This window comes from Prionailurus bengalensis, chromosome B3, assembly GCF_016509475.1.
Source record: "Prionailurus bengalensis isolate Pbe53 chromosome B3, Fcat_Pben_1.1_paternal_pri, whole genome shotgun sequence".
Classification (NCBI taxonomy): Eukaryota; Metazoa; Chordata; class Mammalia; order Carnivora; family Felidae; genus Prionailurus; species Prionailurus bengalensis.
The window spans coordinates 137,185,847-137,208,492 of record NC_057355.1 but is presented as its reverse complement, the minus strand read 5'-3'; the positions used below and the strand labels follow the sequence as shown (position 1 = coordinate 137,208,492).

Genomic DNA, 22,646 nt, shown 5'->3' with positions numbered 1-22,646 from the left:
AAAATCACACTAGTAGTGTTACTGCCAAAAAAAAAAATGCTTAACCCAAATAGATTCATAAAGAAACATCAGACAAGCTCAAATTGAGGAACATTCTACAAAATAACTGGACTGTACTCTTCAAAAATCAAGAAAATGGAAGATGAACAAAGACTGAAGAACTGCTCTGGATTAACAAAGACTAATGAGATAGGACAAATATTTGCAACGAAGTGATGCTGGGTTGTGTCCTACATCAAAAATATTTTCTTTTCTTTTGCTATAGAGATATAATCATTATATCAATTTAAAAAATGATTAGTTTCTGTGGGTCAGATAATAGATAATAGTATTATAACAATATTAATTTCCTAATTTTGATTGATTTCCTTATTTTGTACTTGGTTATATAAGAGAATGTCCTTATTTTTTAGGAAATACACTCAGAAGTATTTAAGGATAAAGGGGCACCATATTTGCAACTCACCCTCAAGTGGTTTATTTTAAAAATTCTACAATTCATACATACATATACAGATTAAGAGCAACAGAAATAAATGTGGTAAGTGTTAACATCTGGAGAATCTGGGGAAGGAGTATTTGGGAATTCTTTGTGCTATCCTTGCAACTTTTCTGCAAGCCTGAAATTATTTCAAAATAAAAAGTTACAAAGAAATGTTCTCCCGACCAGACTTTTAAACTTGTCTTTTAAAATTACCTTCAAAAATCAATTTCTAGAACATATTTAAATCAGCCCATCACTGTAGAGTTGTACCTTGCTCTTTCTAACAATAGCATTACTCAGTTCCCCAAATTTGTTCAATAGATCTATGTTCAACAGATCTATGTTCAACAGCATCTAATGATGCTAGAGTGTTTCTAAAATTCATATGCATTCTCACATGTCAACATTATTGCAGATATTCATACAAGTATTTTTCAGACTCTAGGAAATCCCAAAAGGAGTTTGCAAAATGTCTTGAGTGATGTTGCATCATTTCAGCAAGTATGAAGATGTCAAACACATAGCAAGAATCACTATACAATGCTTTCCCTTATTCTTCACCTCTGAACTAAAGGAAGCTCATGCTTCAGCTACCTGCTTCAGGAGAAGATCAAACATGAGGATGAAACAATTTAGATTCATTTCATCATCTTCACAATCAAAGTCAATAGTCCTTCCTCCTGGGTGTCCAAAATTCTTGAAAGGGCTACGAAATGGACTACGCATAGGACTCCGAAATGGACTCTGAAAAGGACTATGAAATGGACTCAGCATATTGTGCTGAACTCGTCGGCCAGGATCAGAGGCAACACTCACCTAGAAGAAAGAACATCAACACACATAAGTGAACTCACAGAAGCTAAAATGGCTTATATAAAATATCTGGAGACTCATGGAAGGTATTTCCAGCTGTCACACTGATTTCCTTCCTTAGTCAATAGCATTAGTACTTTCAAATATTATGGATCTTCTCAAAATATAAAAACAAGAATAAAATCATCTAAACTTTGTGACTGTCAGGTGAATGAAACATCAGCACCCTGAAGAATGAAGGCAGCTGTCTTTGCCATTATATTGTTCATCCCATCACACATTTGCAATTAAAGTAAATTGTTTGCATCAACCTAAAACCATAACCAGATATTGCAAGATCAGTTTGAGAATCATGAGTACAAAATCTCAGTTTAACATGACTGATTAAAGAAGAATGGCATCTGGATAGTACAATTATCAAACTATTATGGGAAAACAATATATGTCAAATTGTTGTACTGGTTGTACTGATTATTCTCCATTTGCCTACCCAAGCCCCTCACTGCCCTCTTCTGCCCTGCTCTATGCCCAAGGATGCCAAGGATGGAGTCTTTCCCAGCTTTCTTGCAAGCTGGCTTCCAGTTGGGTTCAATCAGTGGGAGATACCAGCAGAAGCCCTGAAGCTGATGGAGAGAGAGGTAGACGTGTATCTCCCACCCTCTGCCTGCTTTGATGCTACATCTCTGGCAATCTCTCCACTACTCTTCCAGCCAGCCCTTCCTTAAAATTTCAGCACTCAATGGGCTCCAGGAACTCTTTTCCATGTTCCTTCAGACTTAGGGGTCTAATGGCTTCCTACTGAGCTGTTGCTGATGTCTAGGTGCCTCAACCAACCCTTATTGCTCCCTTAACTTTCCCCATAACTCTATAGGCAAAGTCTCCATGAAAGTCCCTTCATTTGAACCATCTAGGATAAATTCTGTACAGGACCCTGACTGACATACCTGTATATCACTCTGAAATCATATTTTCTCTCTCAAAGATATAATAACCAGAGAGTTCCTTGAACACAATATTTAAACTAAAGAAAAAGAGTACCCCACCAAGAGTCAGAATATCTGGATATTGATAGTGTTGTCTACGGCAAATCACCTCAACTCACTGAACCTCAGGCTACGTATTTATAAAATGAGGACAATGAGCTCTTCTCCAACTGCCTCACACAGTTCTGTGCTATGGTTCACTGTGAATATATTGCACAGTATAAGGCACCAATTAAGTTATGTAATATTAAAGGTTACTGAAGAAAGAAACAACATAAAAATGTTTGCCAGCTGGTTCTTATGAGGCAGACAAGAAAAGTAATGATGATTAAAAATCAAAAGAGAGCACTGAATACAAACTATGATCCCATGATTCTGATATATTTTCTAGTCCCTAGATATCAGGTAGAATGACAGTAAGAAAAAATGGTATGGAGAGGCTGACAAGGGAAAGTTGCGAACAGTCCCTGCCTGCCATCACATTGAGAGTGAACCTCTCCAGAACTGATCCTGGTCTAGGAATGTCAGCACACCAACAGAAGCTCTATCATGTCCTCCACAAAAATATTATCAGAAATTCCCAATAGTTTTCCTACACCTCGGACTAGACTATGCTGACTTTTCTCATTCACAGAAGTACAAAGGGGCCCCCTAAAATGGGCTCAGTTGGTCCACAGTGACAGCATCACTCACAGTAACCATCAGATGACCACATCTTCTCAAAACATGATAGAACAAAACACCCAAACTCCTCATCCCCAAAGTGAAGCACTGATCTGCCTAACAACTGGTAAAGAATTCTTATTCACCAGGAGACCAAAAGAAACAAACAAACAAAAAAAAAGAATACCTCAAAGCTACTCTTTTTGCTTTCATCAAGGATGAGAGATAGCTAATAGGTATGTGCAGGAGAAAAACTCAAAGGAAAATGAAAACTCAATAATTTATTGACTGTAGATTATACAGAACATATCTTAGATCAATCTTTTCTATTATTTAATGTGCTTAAAAGATTAACAGAGTGAGATGGGATGAAAAAGCATTTTTAGAGAATTTTACTATGATGCTACTTTTAGACCTGGTATAATTGACAAAATCTTAACAAGTAAGACAAAAACAGTTGTGGCAATAATTACCCTTCGAGCTGCAAGGTTCCCTGCCAGTTCACTGACTCTTGATTTTCTTTGATTTGCCAGTTCTTTAACAGAATTAACTCCATCAGAAAACATACTTATCAATAGTTGAAGTGGAACCATGATGTCTAACTCCGATAATACCTGGGGAAAAAAGGCATATATCCCCCCAAAATATAAACTTTAAAACTCAAAAAAAAAAAAAACTGCATTTAACATTTTTTCCCAAAGTGAACTACTGAACATAAGGATACTTAGCCTTACGTATATTCTATCAGCACAGCCAACCTCAATTTTTCATAGTAAAAACTCAAAGTTATTATTGGACCTTCTATCTTCCCCACTCCCCGCATCCCATAAACTGCCATGTTATTTCTATTAAAACTTCTAAGCATCTCTTGACATTGTCTCCTCTTTTCCATAGCACTGCTAGTGCCTTACTCATCATCTTCCTCCTGGACTAGTGTAACCTGTGTGCGATCTTCCTCCAGTCCATCCTCCCTCTGATCTGACTGCGCCATCTGACCTTGCTTTCTGATACAAGCTCAGGTACCCTCTGCCAAAGTCAAGTGACTTTATCTGTAATGAATTTTTGGAAATAGATGCATCTTTCCTTCAGACAGAATTAATTCATCCCTCTTCTCTGCTTCCTTAGAACTTTGTACATACATTTATTAGAGCAATGATTACTTTTCATTATATTTGACTGTTTGATACTGTCTCTTCCGCTGTGAGCTCCCTGAAGAAAGGAAGTGTGAGGACAGGACCATCTCTTATCTCATTTTTATCCCAGTGCCAATTACGATGCCTGGCACAGAGGAACTCTAAAAATGTTTCCACAATTAATTAATAAATGAGTCGGCTCCAATCACTATACTGTTCACTCTGTTCCCCAAATGTTAGACCAGAGGTTTAAAACCTCCTTCAGTTGCAGAACCCTGTCTTCAAACCAGAACTCTGGGAAAGCCCCGTCCATAAAACATGCAGCTGTAATTGCTCTAGCCATGCTGAGGACAGAGGTTTAGAGCCCTTTCTGCTCACCCCTACAGAACTCAGCCTAAAGGGCATGTAACTGAGTAACAACACGTAGCCATCTGTAGAAGGACTGGCTTTCCTAAAATGAGACATAACCTTGCTGAGATCTGCTTGGGGATGAAATGTGACAATTCTGGGTCCAAAAGGTACTTTTTAAAAAATGGTCCCTTTACTCTTTCTCAGTTGCGAAAAATATTGTTCCTCAGTTTAGAACCCAGAAAGGCATCTTCATGACTTGAAAATTCATCCTTCTGTGATACAGCAACGTATCTGCACCCATAGCGAATCTAAACATTGACTCTGGCCTCCTTTTTTGAAACTAGCCAAACTTTCTGACAGACATTCAACTCAATTTAATGAATTTTTAAGAACATTCATCAAATAAATACAAGGCATGTGCTAGATGTTGAGAGGAAAGGATGAAGGGAGATATGATTTCGAAATGAAAAAAGCCCTGCCTGGTCCCTGCACTCCAAGCATTTGCAATCAGGAGAAGAGACAAAAATGAACTAAATATTAGGCTGAATAAAATTTACACAAGGAGCCTGTATGAGTACTGGGGGAAGGAATAGTGAATTCCAAAGAGAAAATGGGGGTGTGAAGAAAACGTCATAGATGAGATCATTTTTGAGTTGGGCTTTAAGGATAAGCTGGAGTTACAAATGCAGACCGGGGAGAAAGGCATTCCAGTAGCTCATGCTACTCCCTAAGGCAGCAGCTCTCAACCTTCCCAAGTAAAGCACCTATTTAATATCAAAAGATTTAAAAGAACCCCACAAGACAGCCTATTATACTTTTAGAATCTATTGATGGAAAAATACATAAGGACCAAAAGCTATTATGAATTCAGTAATAGTATTACATAAATCTGTATTTTACTAACCATAATGATAGCCACATATATTTGACATATAGTTATTTATCTATGCAATGAGTTATTAGTCTATAGACTACCCTCAGCAAACATGCAAATTTATAGACTCTGCAATAACTCTCCGCTCCTCTACCCAGGGATCTAAAGTTCCCAGGCTAAGAACTATTGCCCCAAATGATTAAAAGTGCCATTTACTCACATGAAGCCACAGTAAAGCTTGTTCCTGCACAGAGGAAGGGTATCCTGTGAACCGACAACTAATAAAGCCAAACATTTCTTCCAATGAAAAAGGTAGAGGACAGAGCTCAATGTCAAACATTTTGCTGGAAAGCAGAGCAACAAAAGTAAATGACCAATGGGCATATATCAGGGTTGAGTTGCATTTTTTAACTGTATCTTATTTGGGGAGCCAAACACTTTAGATTGGGCTGTGTTCCAAATATTATTATCATGTTTCACTTTACTATAATAGTTTATTTCATTAGAATAAAGAATTCATACTGTTGTTAATAACATTAGTGTTTATACTCATATCAGGCTTAACAGAAAGCATTGCATTTCTAAAGAATTAGAGTTGCTCCCCAGCATCTAAAAACATTATCCTCTTGCATTCTCCCCACTTTATTCAAATCATAATTATATTTGAAAATAAACAAACAATATGGTGTATCTATTATTCCACCAGAACCAAATTTTTTCTCAACAATTCCAGGTCATCTTAGCACAGTTTATTGCAACTGCTTCATTTTGCACCTTCAGATTTCTCTATAGGGTTGTTAAAAAGTAAACAAGATTATATAAAATACTTAACACAGTTCCTGGCACACATTACATGCTCAATAAATGTCAGACATCATTATAATTGTGGTGGCTTCATTAAACTACTTACCCACCTTAATACTTCCCTGAATTCTTTTAACTGGTTATCTGGGACTTCTGTTCTGATGGCTTCCAGCCACTCGGGCATAATACACTCCCACACAGACTGACTGATCACATTGTAGGGGATCAGGCAGAGGATTCGGTTGAGACCTTCCTTCAACTGAGTCACCGTGCTGCAGGATTTATCCCAGTAACCACCAACCTGATGGCATTTCCACAGCCACAGGGGAAAAGAACAAAATGCACCTGTTAAGGTTATACTCTAAGGACTTCCTAAAGGAGATGGATACAGAGGAAGACCGAAATCCATTACATCTGAATTGCGGGCCAAGTATCTTCCCAGTGAGATATGTAAGAATCTATAAACCATCAGGATACATTAATTACAAAAAACACCCGTACTTACAAATAGGTCCAAATATTAATCACAGACTGGATTTCAACTATTCTACTGCAGTCCGAATCACACACATGAATTAAAATTCCAAAGATTTATTCCTAACAGGATGAGCACACAATTGGAGCATTATTATTTCTAAAGTTTCACAAACCCATTACACATACGTGCAGTTACACCTGTGCTTCAGAGGAATATAGATTTTTGCATTTAATATTTTTCAGTATGGAAAATAAAGTGGCAGAGAGTGCTATTCTTCCCTATGCTATATTATGCCACAATTTTTCTCCTAAAAATGTTCTAAGGATGGATGAATTCATTAATTTAAAAAAAAAACGTGTTTTTTACTAAGATAGTATATTAATTTTCTAGTGCAAAAAAAATTATATCGAATTAAATTCTGGTTCTGTTTATAATTCCAATGTCATTTGTTTATTTTTTAATGTTTATTTTTTGAAAGAGAGAGAGAGACTGAGTGCAAGTGGGGGAGGGGCAGAGAGACAGAGGAGGAGACACAGAATCTGAAGCAGGCTCCAGGCTCTGAGCTGTCAACACAGAGCCTCACACAGGACTCAAACCCACGAACTGTGAGATCGTGACCTGAGCCGAATTCAGACGCTTCACTGACTGAGCCACCCAGGTGCCCTTATAATTCCAATTTTAGATAAAGACCTTATATTCTTATTATGTATGTCAAAGTAACAACAGCTCAACTGGTCCTGAATCTTTACCATATAATACAAGAATCGTTGGAAACTACCTTATTTTAAATGAATCCAATTTTAAACATTTAATTTTTATTCCTAGAATTCTAAGTTATTGAAAACAATTAAATCAATTCTATTTAAAGCTCAAATATCTATTTGGTATCCTATTTCCAAAATCCTAGATGATTGATTAGAAATTTGCAGGAAGTGACTACATTTCTGGGACTGTCACTGTTGTTACATACACTCAGAGGCCTACGGGGTTTTTTCTTGTTGTTGTTGTTTTAAAGTTTATTTATTTTGGGGGTGGGCAGAGAGAGGAAGACAATTTCAAGCAGGCTCCAAGAGCTGAAGGCAGGTCCCAACGTGGGACTCAAACTCACGAACCATGAGATCATGACATGAGCAAAATCAAGAGTCAGACGTTCAACCTACTAAGCCACCTAGGCGCCCCAAATGCCTACTGGCTTTGAGTCACATTTTGGAATAAGTATCTCTGGGGTGTTCCTAAATTGTCAATAGCTAAACAATGGATCCTTTGATTCGGAAAAGTTGTTATATTTAAAAGGATTTTAGAGAGTTCTCACCTTAAACAAATGTCATATTACCAATATGGGAGGATCAAACTGGTAAGACACACACACACAAAAGATCACAGCTAGCCTAAAGACTCCCCTAGCAAAATTCTAGAACAGAAATCAGATTTAGAACAAAAATTAAAATCTGCCCCCACCATGAACTCCCCTCCACCACCTTCTCCTGCAAATGATCCAGTCAGAGGCCCATATTCAGAGCCTGATAGGAGCTATTACAGAGGCCTTCCCTCCAAAGTTTAATAGGGCTAAAGTGGAATGACATACTCCGAAGGAAGGAAAATATCCTAAAGTCTTCGCCAAACAATTTACAAAAATATTGCAAAGGCACACAGCTTTAAATCTACACATCTCAGAACATAGGAATCTTCTGTTTTCCCCTTAGTTGGAAATCCTCTCATGGATATAAAGAATTCAAATTAATGCAGTCAAGGGGGTAGCCCAGCTCCTTAATTAAATATTATCAAGGCTGCCATCTTATTCTTTGAAGAATTAAAAATAACTGTCCTCGCCTTACTAATCGAATCTTTACAAAAAACGTAATTGTGGTTCTGGAAGTATCCCAAAGCCCACCCATGCTTCTTCCCAATCCCAGAGTTTCCCCTATTCCTCTCAAGATGCCTGCAGATACTACGGAAAGTCAGGACATGGGAAAAGGGGACTATGCTGCACTGAATAAACACTTTATTAGTAATTGTCCCAGGCCTCAGCCTCCTCAGGCAGACCCCCCTGAACCCTCCTCTGTACTAAGGCCTCAACGTGGACCCACTCAAAACTTCAGACTCAGCACAAATAATGTTGCCCACCTCCCAAACCCCTCCTCCCTTAAAATGCCTGCTCCTAAAAGCTCCATGCTACCTAGAGAATTCATTATTTGTCCCAATCAAAACCCTCTTAGACCAGTGACTTTAAAAGTTTGCATCCTTTCTCTCCCTCTTTGAGATGTAAATCTTCTACCCCTCAGAACTATCTTCTCAAGGTCCTGAAAGCATTTCTCTAAGATGCAAACATCCAAGGAAATAGCTGGCTCTCAGGCCAAAGGGATGTCTTGCTTTTACTTGTACTATTGCCTCCTGTGATTAAAAAAAAATTAATTTAAAAAAAAAGGAGAAATTTATTCTTCCTCCTGAGAAGCTCCAATTAACACCCCCCTCCCCGCCTTAGCAAACCTCCAATGCCTTTTTCCTTAGCATATTCCAGCTTTCAAAAATGGATAAAGAAGATGTGGTTTATATACACAATGGAATACTACTTGGCAATGAGAAAGAATGAAATCCTGCCCTTTGCAGCAATGGAACTGGAGGGTATTATGCTAAGTGAAATAAGTCAGTCAGAGAGAGACAGGTATCATATGTTTCCACTCATATGTGGAACTTGAGACACTTAACAGAAGACCATAGGGAGAGGGAAGGGGGAGAAAATGGTTACAGAGAGGGAGGAAGGCAAACCATAACAGACTCTTAAACACAGAGAAAAAACTGAGGGTTAATGGGGGGGGGGGGAGGTGAGGGAGAGGGGGAAATGGTTGATGGGCATTGAGGAGGGCACTTGTTGGGATGAGCACTGGGTGTTGTATGTATGTGATGAATCATGGAAAACCAAGAGCACACTGTATACACTGTATGTTAGCCAACTTGACAACGAATTTTATTAAAAATAAATAAAGATTGTAGGCACCACCCAAAAATAAAAAAATAAATAAAATAAAGTAACAAATAATAAAGTACAAAAAAATAAAAAGTAACTTCTTAGTGGACTAAAATAACTAACTGCCTAAGGCTGAACCACAGCCTTCATTACACATCAGGGCAAATAAAAAGATCTTGAAGGTCTCTCCAAAAATATTGATAAAAAGCTTTAGTCCTTACATTGAATAGGTTAACCACTTGTTCTATCTGCTAGAAACATAATTTGAATAAAAGTGATGATGAAAAGTGAATTTGAAAAACAACTCTTACATAAACTAGTGAGTTTTGTATTACTATGACAGTCTCTACTGTTAAGGTCTCTACAGATCTTTCTCAACTCAAAATTGCATTGTGTCCCAATAAGCCCATCATAAGTTGAAAATACCATAAATTAAAAATACACTTAACACTCCCAACTTACCAAATATCATTGCTTAGCCTGGCCCACCTTGCATGTGCTCAGGACACTCACATTGGCCTACAGCTGGGCAAAATCATCTAATACAAAGCCTATGTTATAATAAAGTGTTAAATAGCTCATGTAAGTTACTGAATACTGTACTGCAAGTGAAAAACAGAATGGCTGTGTGGGTGCGCAACGGTAGCTGGTATAGCAAAGGTTGACCCAGTGACCACGTGGCTGTCTGGGAGCTCAGGCTCGTGGCCCCTGCCCAGCATCATGAGTGAGGATCATACTGCATACCACTAGTCCAGGAAAAGATCAAAATTCACATGTTGAAGTACGGTTTCTACTGAATGTGTATCACTCTTGTACCACTGTAAAGTCGAAAAATCCTAAGTCAAACCATGGTAAACTGGGGACCATTTGTATGTGTGTCTGTCTATACTTTTGCATAGGTATATTATGTATATGTGATATTTTGTTACTTCTGAATGGTATTGACAATTTACAAAATCCATTGAAAGATCTATTCTAAATGAGTTTTAAAAACGTAACTTATATGAATTAAATATTCCCCAAACTCTCAGAAAGATAGTAACCCAAATGTTTTTCAAGTTCATGTGATTTGGGTAAATCTTTCATAAACAAGACGAGATTCATATAGTTGGTTTAATAAAAACAGTTGTGTCTTCTGAGTTATCAGCAGTGAGTATAATCTAATCATACATTTTTATTCTATGTCGGTTTTCTAGTCAAGTAAGTTAATATTATATTTACTAGATGTTTAAGATTATAAAACGTATAGATTTAATTTTAATTAAATTATTATTCTGACAAGCTTTATTTCAACAATAACTGTGTGTTATAATATGTCTACTTAGTAGTTTCCAAAATGTTTTTCGATAGCTTGAAACGAAAGTTATACTAAGTTACATTAAATGATATATACCTGTTGAATATCTAGACCATTTCTAAATAAGACAAAACACTGAGGGGTGCCTGGGTGGCTCAGTCGGTTAAGCGTCCAACTTTGGCGCAGGTCACGATCTCACGGTTTGTGAGTTTGAGCCCCATGTCAGGCTCTGTGATGACAGCTCGGAGCCTGGAGCCTGCTTTGGAGTCTGTGTCTCCCTCTCTCTCCGCGCCTTCCCTGCTTGCGCTCTGTCTCTCTCTCTCAAGAATAAATAAACATTAAAAAGAAAAAAAGACAAAACGCTGAAACATTAATTACTGAATACAAGTTTATATACTTTTAGATTCTTTTTTTTTTTTATGTTTATTTATTTTGAGACAGAGAGCACAAGTGCATGTGAGAGGGGGAGGGGCAGAGAGAGAGGGAAAGAGAGAAAATCCCAAGCAGGCTCTGCATGGACATGAGTCTCGACCTCACAAACCATGAGATCATGACCTGAGCCAAAACTAGGAGTCAATGCTTAACTAACTGAGCCACCAGGTGCCCCTACTTTTGGATTCTTATTATGACAGAGAGACTAAAGATATTTTGATCTGTTAATAAATATGTTCTTTTTGCCATATTGAGAAATTATACTATGAAGTATAGCTCTTGAGGTTATAAAGTAGTATATTCATAAAATTTGCTAATATGCTACAAAACACTGGTAGGTGACAGGAAATTCACAAACTGTCTACCTCCTGGTTTTCTCTGAAAAATAGAGGTTATCAAGTGGTGAAAACTATGATCAATATATATAAGTGAAACTATTAGAAATAGTAAGAGTGATGGAAAAAACTCCGTATGCAGAATATTTAAGGAATATATGAGACAATTTTGTTACGGACGAAAAGAGTAATTCTGTCCTAAAGTCATTCTGTAGAGGTGGTATGAAGGCTTTCTAGAATAAAAAAAGAGTAAAGTGAAGGACAAAAACCTGAATAGAAATAAAAAGTTGTAAAGGATGGTGTGGAGGGTGGGGGTGGAGGACAGAGAGAGAATCTTACCTTGTGTGGTCAAACTGGCTAAGATTGATGGGGAAAGTTTTTTAAGTGAACTTTATTTTTTTATTTTATTTTTATTTTATTTTATTTTATTTTATTTTATTTTATTTTATTTTATTATTTTTTTAAATATGAAATTTATTGTCAAAGTGGTTTCCATACAACACCAAGTGAACTTTAATATTAACAGTGTAGCAGTATAAAACCTGTGTTTGGGTTGTTGTTGTTTTTTTTTTTTGTCAATGTTTATTTATTTTTGAGAGACAGAGCACAAGCAGGGGAGGGGCACAGAGACAGGGAGACAGAATCCGAAGCAGGTTCCAGGCTCTGAGCTGCCATCACAGAGCCCGATGCAGGGCTCAAACCCATGAACCATGAGATCATGACCTGAGCCAAAGTTGGATGCTTAACCAACTGAGCCACCCAGGCGCCCCTGAGTTTGGTTTTCTTTCTCAAAAAAGGACAAAGTTTTTTGGGTTACTGGTGTGTTCTTAATAAGAAATTGCATGCAAAAAAAAGCATTTGATAAAATATAGCATCATTTCTTAATAAAAACCATCAAGAAAAGGGATAGAAGGGATAGAAGGATCATACCTCAAGACCATAAAGGCCAAATATGAATGACCCACCACTAATATCATCCTCAAGGGGGAAAAATTGAGAGCTTTCCTCCTAAGGTCAGAAACATGACAAAGATGTCCACTCTCACCACTGTTACTCAATATACTGTTGGAAGTCCTAGCCTCAGCAATCAGACAATATAAAGAAATAAAAGGCATCCAAATCGACAGGGAGGAAGTCAAATTTTCACTCTTCGCAGATGACATGACACTCTGTGTGGAAAACCCTAAAGACTCTACCAATAAACTGCTAGAACTGATACATGAATTCAGCAAAGTCACAGGATATAAAATCAATGTACAGAAATCAGTTGCATTTCTATACACCAATAATAAAGCAGCAGAAAGGGAAATCAAGGAATCAATCCCATTTACAATTGCACCCAAAACCATAAAATACCTAAGAATAAACCTGATCAAAGAGGTGAAAAATCTATACACTGAAAACTATAGAAAGCTTATGAAAGAAATTGAAGAAGACACACACACACACAAATTCCATGCTCATGAATTGGAAGAACAAATATCGTTAAAATGTAGATACTACCCAAAATAACACCAGCATGCTTCACAGAGCTAGAACAAAAAAAAAACCCCTAAAATTTGTGTGGAACCAGAAAAGACCCCGAATAGCCAAAGCAATCCTGAAAAAGAAAACCAAAGCTAGAGGCATCATAATCCTGGACTTCAAGCTGTACTATAAAACTGTAATCATCACGACAGTATGGTACTGGCACAAAAACACTCAGATCAATGGAGGAGAATAGAGAACCCAGAAATGGACCCACAAATGTATGGCCAACTAATCTTTAACAAAGCAGGAAAGAATATCCAATGGAATAAAGACAGTCTCTTCAGCAAGTGGTGCTGGGAAAACTGGACAGCGACATGCAGAACAATGAACCTGGACCACTTTCTTACCCTATAAACAAAAATAAACTCAAAATGGATGAAAGACCTAAATGTTAGACAGGAAGCCATCCCTAGAGGAGAAAACAGGCAACTACCTCTTTGACCTCAGCCGCAGCAACTTCTTACTCAACATGTCTCCAGAGGTAAGGGAAACAAAAGCAAAAAGAACTATTGAGACCTCATCAAGAAAAAAGGCTTCTGCACAGCAAAGAAAACAGTCAGCAAAAAAACTAAAAGGCAACCAACAGAATGGGAGAAGATATTTGCAAATGACATATCAGATAAAGGGTTAGTATCCAAAATCTACAAAGAACTTATCAAACTCCACACCCAAAAAACAAATAATCCAGTGAAGAAATGGGCAAAAGACATGAATAGACACTTCTCCAAAGAAGACATCCAGATGGCCAACTGACACATGAAAAAATGCTCAACTTCACTCATCACCAGGGAAATGCAAATTAAAACCACAATGAGATGCCACCTCACCCCTGTCAGAATGGCTAACGTTAACAAGTCAGGCAACAACAGATGTTGGCAAGGATGTGGAGAAAGAGGAATTCTTTCGCACTGCTGGTGGGAATGCACACTGGTGCAGCCACTCTGGAAAACAGTGTGGAGTTTCCTCAAAAAATTAAAAATAGACCTACCCTATGACCCAGTAATTGCACTACTAGATATGTATCCAAAGGATACAGAAGTGCTGATTCAAAAGGGCACATGCACCCCAATGTTTATAGCAGCACTATTGACAAGAGCCAAAGTGTGGAAAGAGCCCAAATGTCCACTGACTGAAAAATGGATAAATAAAGAAGATGTGGTATATATATATATATATATATATATATATATATATATATAATAGTAATATATATATTATATATATATAATACTAATAGTATTCCTATATATATATATATAATGGAATACTATTCAGCAATTAAAGAGAATGAAATCTTGCCATTTGCAACAATTTGGATGGAACCATAGTGTATTATGCTAAGTGAAATAAGTCACTCAGAAAAAGACAAATATCATATGACTTCACTCATATGAGGACTTTAAGATACAAAACAGATGAACATAAGGGAAGGGAAGGAAAAATAAGATAAAAGCAGAGTGGGAGACAAACTGTAAGAGACTCTTAAATACAGAGAACAAACTGAGGGTCGCTGGTGGGGTGTTGGGTGGGGGGATGGTCTCAATGGGTGAGAGGCATTAAGGAGGGCATTTGGGATGAGCACTGGGTGTTACATTACATGATGAATCACTAAATTCTATTCCTGAAATCATTATTATACTAATGTCAACTAACTTGGATTTAAATTTAAAAAAATAATAATAATAACATAAAAGGATAAAAAGAAAAGAAATTGAACAAGGTTTTTCTTTACCTTTTCAATAATGTGTCTGGGAAACAACTATTCTGTGTCTTACCATAATTTCCTGTGCCCCATGTCCTCAATTATTTAAGAGGACTAAGTCTTCTCAATTAAAACAAAAAAGCCAATTTTTTAATTAGCATGTTACATCCTATATTTACTTTTGAAATCTTTTTGTCCTTGTGGTTAAATGGATAATTAAGTATTGTTTCATAGTGACCCTGTGATCCTGGTGAATTAAGTGTTTAAACCTTTTGACATTTCTGACAACTTTTCATATTTTTGCCTTCCCAAAATCAAGTGCTTAATAAAATCTTGATCTCAAACTGGCTTTGAGATTTCTCAGAGGGCCTCTAGAAAATCTCAAAGGATTTTTTTCTTTTTCTAGTAAAATAAGATATTAGGTTTCCAATAACCAATTAGGTTTATTTGGTATGTTGAATTGCATGAAAAGCATCATCAAATACGAAGAGATGCTTAACCTTCCCTAGCTTATATTTGTATAGGTAAAATGTTATGAAATTTCTAGCAATTTTTCATTGCCTTTCCTGCTCATGACATAGCCTCCTGATGCTTTCCCTAATGTGATCATAATTCCAGTACTCTCAGAGGATCTGATTATAGCCATTTTTAAAGTCTTTTATCATTCACAGTTTGTTATTGTTTTTTTTCTGATGTTTTCCTGAAAGCTCTTGTGATCAACCACTAGATAGAAGGCTTTGGCTTTAGCAAAAAGAACTGTCTCTGAGACCCAGGAACAGTATGACAGGCAATACTGAGTACAAGATACTGGTAGTATTGCATGCTGCCGGCCTGAGAAAGGATTCCAGAACACTGGTGGAGAAGCTGATGTGTTCCTAAAACTGCTACCCAAGATTAAAAGGAACAAAAGTTAATTAGATGGGGTTGGGGCACTTGGGTGGTTCCGTTGGTTAAGCATCTGGACTCTGTGTCAGCTCAGATCACAATCTCATGGTTTGTGAATTCGAGCCCCACATCGGGCTCCACGCTGATGGTGCAGAGCCTGCTTGAGATTCTCTTTCTCCCTCTCTCTCTCTGCCCCTCCCCACCCCTCTCAAAAATAAATAAACAAACTTAAAAAAAATTTTTTTAGGGGCGCCTGGGTGGCGCAGTCGGTTAAGCGTCCGACTTCAGCCAGGTCACGATCTCGCGGTCCGGGAGTTCGAGCCCCGCGTCAGGCTCTGGGCTGATGGCTCAGAGCCTGGAGCCTGTTTCTGATTCTGTGTTTCCCTCTCTCTCTGCCCCTCCCCCGTTCATGCTCTGTCTCTCTCTGTCCCAAAAATAAATAAACGTTGAGAAAAAAAAAAAATTAAAAAAAAAAATTTTTTTAATTGATTAGATTAGGATGAATGAACCGATGAAGAAAGGTAATCATTTTTTTGTGTTTTTTTAGTTTGGAACTTTGCTGGCTCTTTAATGTTCTATTTTCTGGATATAAGGTTTTTCTTAAACTAGCTACAACTCACAAGAATTTAGTAGATTATTTTTGTAAACAACAACAAAACACTTGTCTTTTTCTCCCCCCACATCTGACCCTTCAGAGTTCAGAAACTCTTAGTATTTTTATTTCCATGCACAAGTTTCTCAATCTGTTCTCTTTGTAAAAGAACATAATCAGAAAAACTGGTAAAAAACTTTGCCTAGACTGTCATAGTAGAGAAGGATGTGCATAGAATCAGATATGACCAGTTTTAAGGAACTAAGGTTGACATGAAGGAGCCAGGGCTTACAAAGCCCTCTTGGAAAAAACAGGATAAGCAAATATGAAATGTTACTTTCTGAAAGGTCCAGGAAACTTAGAATATTTTGGTGACCTCAGAGATAAATTTATCCAAATCTAGAGGTACTGTAGATGAAGTATGATGACAAGTTACTGGCTTAGCATCCTAACCTCTAGCGGTTTCTAAAAGCCCAATCTGAGATTCTCCATAAACATTCCAGCACAGCCAACATTAAAGGTTTATTTTGGTCGATTACCATTGACTGTCGCTGCATCTACATAAATAATGAGGCCAAATTTAATGAGACTAGTCTTACTTTGTGAATAAGATTAATCTTATTTTGATTATCTATGATGAAAATGGGGGGTGACTATAGACAGAAATTTTATGTTTCAATGGAAAACTATAACCCACCCTTGTGAATTATCAGATTCTAGTCCTGCTCACGGTCTTTGAGCTATTTGTCACCTCCTCATAAACTGAATCCTGTTGTCTTGCACATTTTGTCAGTAACTGGTATTTCCAATTTTCCTCCCACCCTGCTTACTTGGTGTCACTGAAAACTAAAACCTGACGGCCTAGATCCTATTGATACTCTAGGTTGTCTTGTCCCAAAGCCCTGCAAAGCCAGAGCAAGACAATTTGATTTGAACTTCAAAGGACTTGTGGCAATAGCCAGGGCCAGTCAGGAATCTCACCAAACACCAGCCTCGCCCATGCGCTGCTCATACCCAGGACAGAGACACGGACAACCTCACTCTATTGTCTAAAGACACTTTGAGCCCAACATCTGCAAATCCTGACTGGCTGCCCTCTGACCTTGGAAACTAGGTTTAGAGTCTACTGTCACCATTAATCTCAGGTTTTTTTGTGTTTGTTTCCTTGTCCTAATCTATGCCTGCTTCCTCCTTTGCAGATCTCTTACCTGGAAGCTCCTAACCCAAATCTACAGCAATCAACCTACCTTCCCTTTGGTGTGAAACTTCTCTCGAAGTTTCAGATGAGAGAAATGTGCGGAACCACTCAGACCCCCACACTTGTCATAAGGATCATTTTAATGAAAACGTTAGAACTAAAGAAGATGCAGAAACTTTATCCCAACTTCCCTTGTCTGACTAAAGCAGAGCTTTCAGAAATATCATTTCCATTAAAGGGAGTTACCTGTGAATTCAGCTGCTGTGGAGACAGACTGCCCAGTGCCACTAAGTAGCAAAAGGCTCAAGAGAACCTTCTATATCTTCCCATTCCAGCCCTAACTCCCTACCCTACACTGTTTATCTTTGGCTACTGAGGGAGATGCCCATCACTGATATGCAGCAATGTACTGAGTACTGACTATAAGTATAAATAAACTTTGTCTTTTCTCTCCCAAATGTGTCTGTTACAGGCCCTCAGCTACCATTTCCTCTTATCTTCGATAATCAGATTGGACCAATCCTTTACTATTCCAAAGGAAATAATAATAGAAAACATATCAACACAGTCAAATAATGCCACAAAATAGGGAATTTCTGTTATGCAAAACTCCAATTTTATATGTGAGTCAGTAGGTGGCACCAAAGAAGAAAAAAGTATATCTTGAATCACCCACAGAACTACTCTGTGTCCCGGAAACCTAACGAAAGCTATTTCTTTAGATGGTCTGTGTTCTACTTTATCCTTAAATGTCTTAATTAGACTGAAAAATGCCTCCCTATCTCATTGAAAACAAACCAAAATAATCACAAAATAAAATCCAGAAAATATCTTGAAAAAATGTCCTATATTTCTGCCAAAAACTGATTCTGGACATCTACCTTGCTAAGTTAGACACAAATTATATTATATTTTAAAAATATGGGGTCTTACCAGCTGTGTATCTGAAGCCTATAATCCACTAAGCAAAAGGATGAGCTCAGAGGAATTTGTCCTATAAGCTGGAGGAAAGGGAGCATTTTGGCACGTCCTATGCCTTTTGTGGCATTCCAAATGAGAGGGCAAGGATTTCTGCCATTCACTTCTAGAAATTTATGTGAAACCACAGAAATTGCTCCTAATCAAATGTTAGCCTTTACACAGACAGTAGACCAGAGAAGGACTGAGACCTTGCAATCTCATAGAAAAACTTTTTTCTTCTGTTTCTTAATTTAAAAAAATACATTCAGCAAAGTCAGGGATGAATCCTCCCTTAAATTTTTTTTTTTTTTAATTTTGAGAAAGAGAGAGAGAGAGTGCACGAGCAGGAGAGAAGCAGAGAGAAAGGAAGAGAGAGAATCCCAAGCAGGCTCCAGTCTATCAGCTCAGAGCCCGACGTGGGGCATGACCCCACAAACCACGCGATCGTGAGCTGAGCCAAAATCAAGAGCCACCGAGGTGCCCCATTTTTTTATCTTCTTGTAAATTCTTAAAGATATCTCACATATTCGTTTTACCATTCTTCATCCCAAACCAACATCAAAGCAGCACATCACCTAAAATGGAGTTGCTCGACTAACCTCATTCAGCTGTCTTGACTAAAATAAGGAGAGACGCTCTTCTATAGACAATGATAACATGCTAATGGCTAGGGAAGTGTTTCTCCCAATTCCTCTCCAACAAGGTCAGAGTGGGGGGCCTCCACTTACCCTGGCAAATTCCATTGGTTTGGGAAGAAGGCACATGACCATGACATCAAAGCGAACATCACAGACTGTCTTCAACCACTTGGTGACAAACTGAGGCTTCAGTTTTTCCACCAAACTTCCAACTTCATCATCCATCATATATGCCGTGGAGTGGAACCACTGAAACACCATGGCCACCAGCCTGGCCAAGCTCTCTGTAGGTGTGTTCTCACTGGGCGTGCAAAGGCTCACCTGGAAATGGGCAGATTAGACTCTGCTTTAGCCTTCATCCATTTTACATCATTATTAAGATTCGTTTAACGGCAAAAAAAAAAAAAAAAAGGTTCCCAATAATCCATCTAAAGTAGGCAGTTTATAAATGACACAGGATCATTTAACCTAGAAACTGCATTCCTTACAGGGAGAGAAGGATTGCAACAATAATTTCCCCTCAAGATTGCACCTTTCGATAAGCCTTTTCTCCTAGAAGAAACCTATTTTGTAATCTACACTAGATCAATGCTTTTTTAAAAGTTAGGTCTGCAAAGTGAAATTTCATAAATATCTTCAGTGAAAAAATAATCTACCTATGTTTCCATTCTAAAATTATCAGATTTAGCTAAGGATTTTCTATCAGTAATAATTCTGAAAGCCTAGAGCCCCCTAATTCAGCACATTACAAATAGCCTTTTAAAAACAGCTCATCGTTTATTCATTATTCATTCTGCAATAATCTTTTATGAAACACAATAGTAGGAGTCAGGAATGTACAAATAAAACAGTATCCTTGCCTTCAAAGAGTTCATAATAGCAGTCATTATGTCATTAGGTAGTAAGCTCTAGGAGCAAAATATGTGAAATCAGCAATTAAATACCAATTTGGTAAGACAAAACAAAACAACTTTTTCAGATAACCATGTAAAAGCATAAAAGAGATATATTACTATGGAGACTCAATCTATGTCTCCGTTGGGCAAAAACAAAAGTCCGCTTCTCTAACAGAACTGCCATGTTCAGCTTGCATGGAATTTGGGATTGGGATGTTTGATCTTTACTGAATGAATGTTGCCCGTGAATCAGTCAAAAACAATCAAATTGCCTGTGTTAATACAGTTCTGATTTTTCTGGTTGTATGCAAACTTGCCCTAAATAAACAAAAAGTGCCACAGATACCGAACTTTCAAGAAAAATGTCATGTGTATAGATGATAGGATGCGAATGATCTGTAAATTATATTGACTCGGTTATTTCACAACATACCCTAGCAACATTCCCATCCATTTTCTGTCAAAGGTGCATTTCAAACAGTCAAGGGTCTGGCCGGTAGGCTTCAACACCTGGCTATTCATTAGAATCAACAAGGAAGCTTTTTTAAAAGTTCCCAAGATGCTAGGGTGGGATCTGGGCATTGCCATTCTTTGAAAGCTTTCCCAGGGAAATCCAATGTGCAGCCCAGGGTTGAGAGCCACTGTCCTACAATATAGACAATATAGAGTTCCACCGCTAAGGTTAACTTTTCACTATTCCCTAACTTCTTTAAAAAGAACGGGAAATATTCCTCATTGGTGCAATGTTGTCATGAGAAATAAGAAAGCAGAGAATAGCTAACTTATTTTCTTACTAAAAACCATATTCCAAATTGACTGAGTAGTCGCTGGTCGTGTTTATCATCATCCTTGTTGTCAAAGTCAGTGTTATCCAGGGAATGGTGGGAAGAGGAAAGTCCCAGCTGCCGCCGGCGATTCAGCTCATATTCCCGCTGCTCAGCATGGAACTCGGCTTCTTTCAACAAGCTGCCAAAGATGAGAGATGTCAAGTTAGGTGATCGAAAAACACATTCTAGGTTATGACCTATTCAGAGCAACTACTTCATGAGTACTCAGGCATAACTGACTGCTCTCCTTCCAATTGGTAGAAGTTGCTCCAACAGGCCTAATTTCAGTTCTTTACTATGTTGTACTCCATCCCCATTTCCAAAGTGAATAAACTGAGGCACAAAGAGGCTGCTTCCTCCAATCAATTAGAATCAGGCAGAACTGATGCCTTCTGGCTTCCAGTGTACCAACCATCCCGCTAGACGCCAATACTTCCCCTAGATCTAATCTGAAGTTATGTGGACCTCAAATGCATGGTACAAAGAGAGACTGAAGAATTTATACCCAAATGAAAAAATACTCAATATCTAATATTCAAAGATCTGTAAATGAGCAACAAAGACTCCTTTTTCAACCTGCTAAACAAGTCAAAATTTTTTTTCAGTTTATTTATTTATTTTGAGAGAGAGAAAGAGAGAGAGAGAGAGAAAGTGCAAGCAGGGGAGGGGCAGAGAGAGAGGGTGAGAGAGAATCCCAAACAGTCTCTGCCAGTCAGTGCAGAGCCTGATGCAGGGCTCAAACTTGCCAACTATGAGATCATGATCCGGGCCAAAACCAAGAGGTGGACGCTTAACTGACTGAGTTACCAGGGCACCCCAACAAGTCATAATTTGTAAGAATAAGACCCAATGTTGGCAAGAGTGTAGCCAAAACTAGCAATTTCATACAATGCTTTTGGCATTACAAATTCATATGCACACTCTGAAAATCAGTTTGGTAATGCATCAACAGCCATTAAAGCATTCATACCCTTTGACCCAGCCAACCATATGTGGTCATGTACCCTAAAAAAATAAAAAATAGAAAAACAGCACTATTCACAACAATATTTATCACAGTAATATATAATAGTAAAAATGGAAGCAATCTAAAAATCTAAAGGTGGAGGGAAATAATCTAGATGAAAATTATGTTTCCACTAAAAATGGTAAATACAGAAACTATCTAACAACATGTAAAAGAGCTAATGGTATAATGTTATGTCAAAAAATTATGATATACTGTGATTATAATTCTATAAATAAGATGTGCATTTGAGTAAAACTAGAAGAACATGTGCAACACTGATAATGATGACAGCAGTATAGTTGGTTTTTTCTTCTATTTCCAAACTTTCTGTAATGTTTCATCTGACAAACATTTATTGCATTTCTACATGCATCAGCCACTGAAGTAAGAGACACAGAAAAGAGTCTCTATCCTTAAAACATACAGTCCAATATTATTTCTTTAAATTTTAAAAATCTTGCTTCAGTGACTATTATGCAAAAAGAGAACAAGTCTGGAAGTTATCATTTCCAAAGCTCCTTTTTCTGTCACGTGATAGGAGAGAAAGCCAACCGCCTGCACGACTGGGCTCCTGTCTCACTGGAGAGCCCGCAGCTTTACCCCAGTACCGAATTACCTAGAGCTCGCCACACTTTACAGTGCACAGTCAGGCCTCAGGCACCCCCTTCCCACCCCTCACTCTGAGGGGTGCCTCTGCTTCACTTTCCTAAAACTCTGCTCTGCACTATCACTCTGCTTACCATACTGAACCGCAATCCTGTGCTTCTGTCTTTATACTCCCTACATGGGTAAGGTGA

General features: G+C 37.9%; 1 protein-coding gene across 15 annotated transcripts in view; it reads right to left on the bottom strand.

Annotated features, from left to right (window-relative positions):
* The window catches only part of UNC79 (unc-79 homolog, NALCN channel complex subunit), a 270,279-nt gene that overhangs the window by 130,899 nt on the left and 116,734 nt on the right, over nt 1-22,646 (bottom strand). For 14 of the 15 annotated variants that reach the window (XM_043556906.1, XM_043556897.1, XM_043556895.1 and 11 more), the window contains 6 exons: nt 20,808-20,979; nt 19,208-19,438; nt 6,216-6,406; nt 5,522-5,645; nt 3,417-3,557; nt 1,079-1,300 (listed from right to left, as the gene is read on the bottom strand). In XM_043556906.1, coding sequence (XP_043412841.1) covers nt 1,079-1,300; nt 3,417-3,557; nt 5,522-5,645; nt 6,216-6,406; nt 19,208-19,438; nt 20,808-20,979 — 1,081 coding nt within the window. The remainder of the gene's footprint in view (nt 1-1,078; nt 1,301-3,416; nt 3,558-5,521; nt 5,646-6,215; nt 6,407-19,207; nt 19,439-20,807; nt 20,980-22,646) is intronic. The other variant, XM_043556907.1, reaches the window with a different exon arrangement.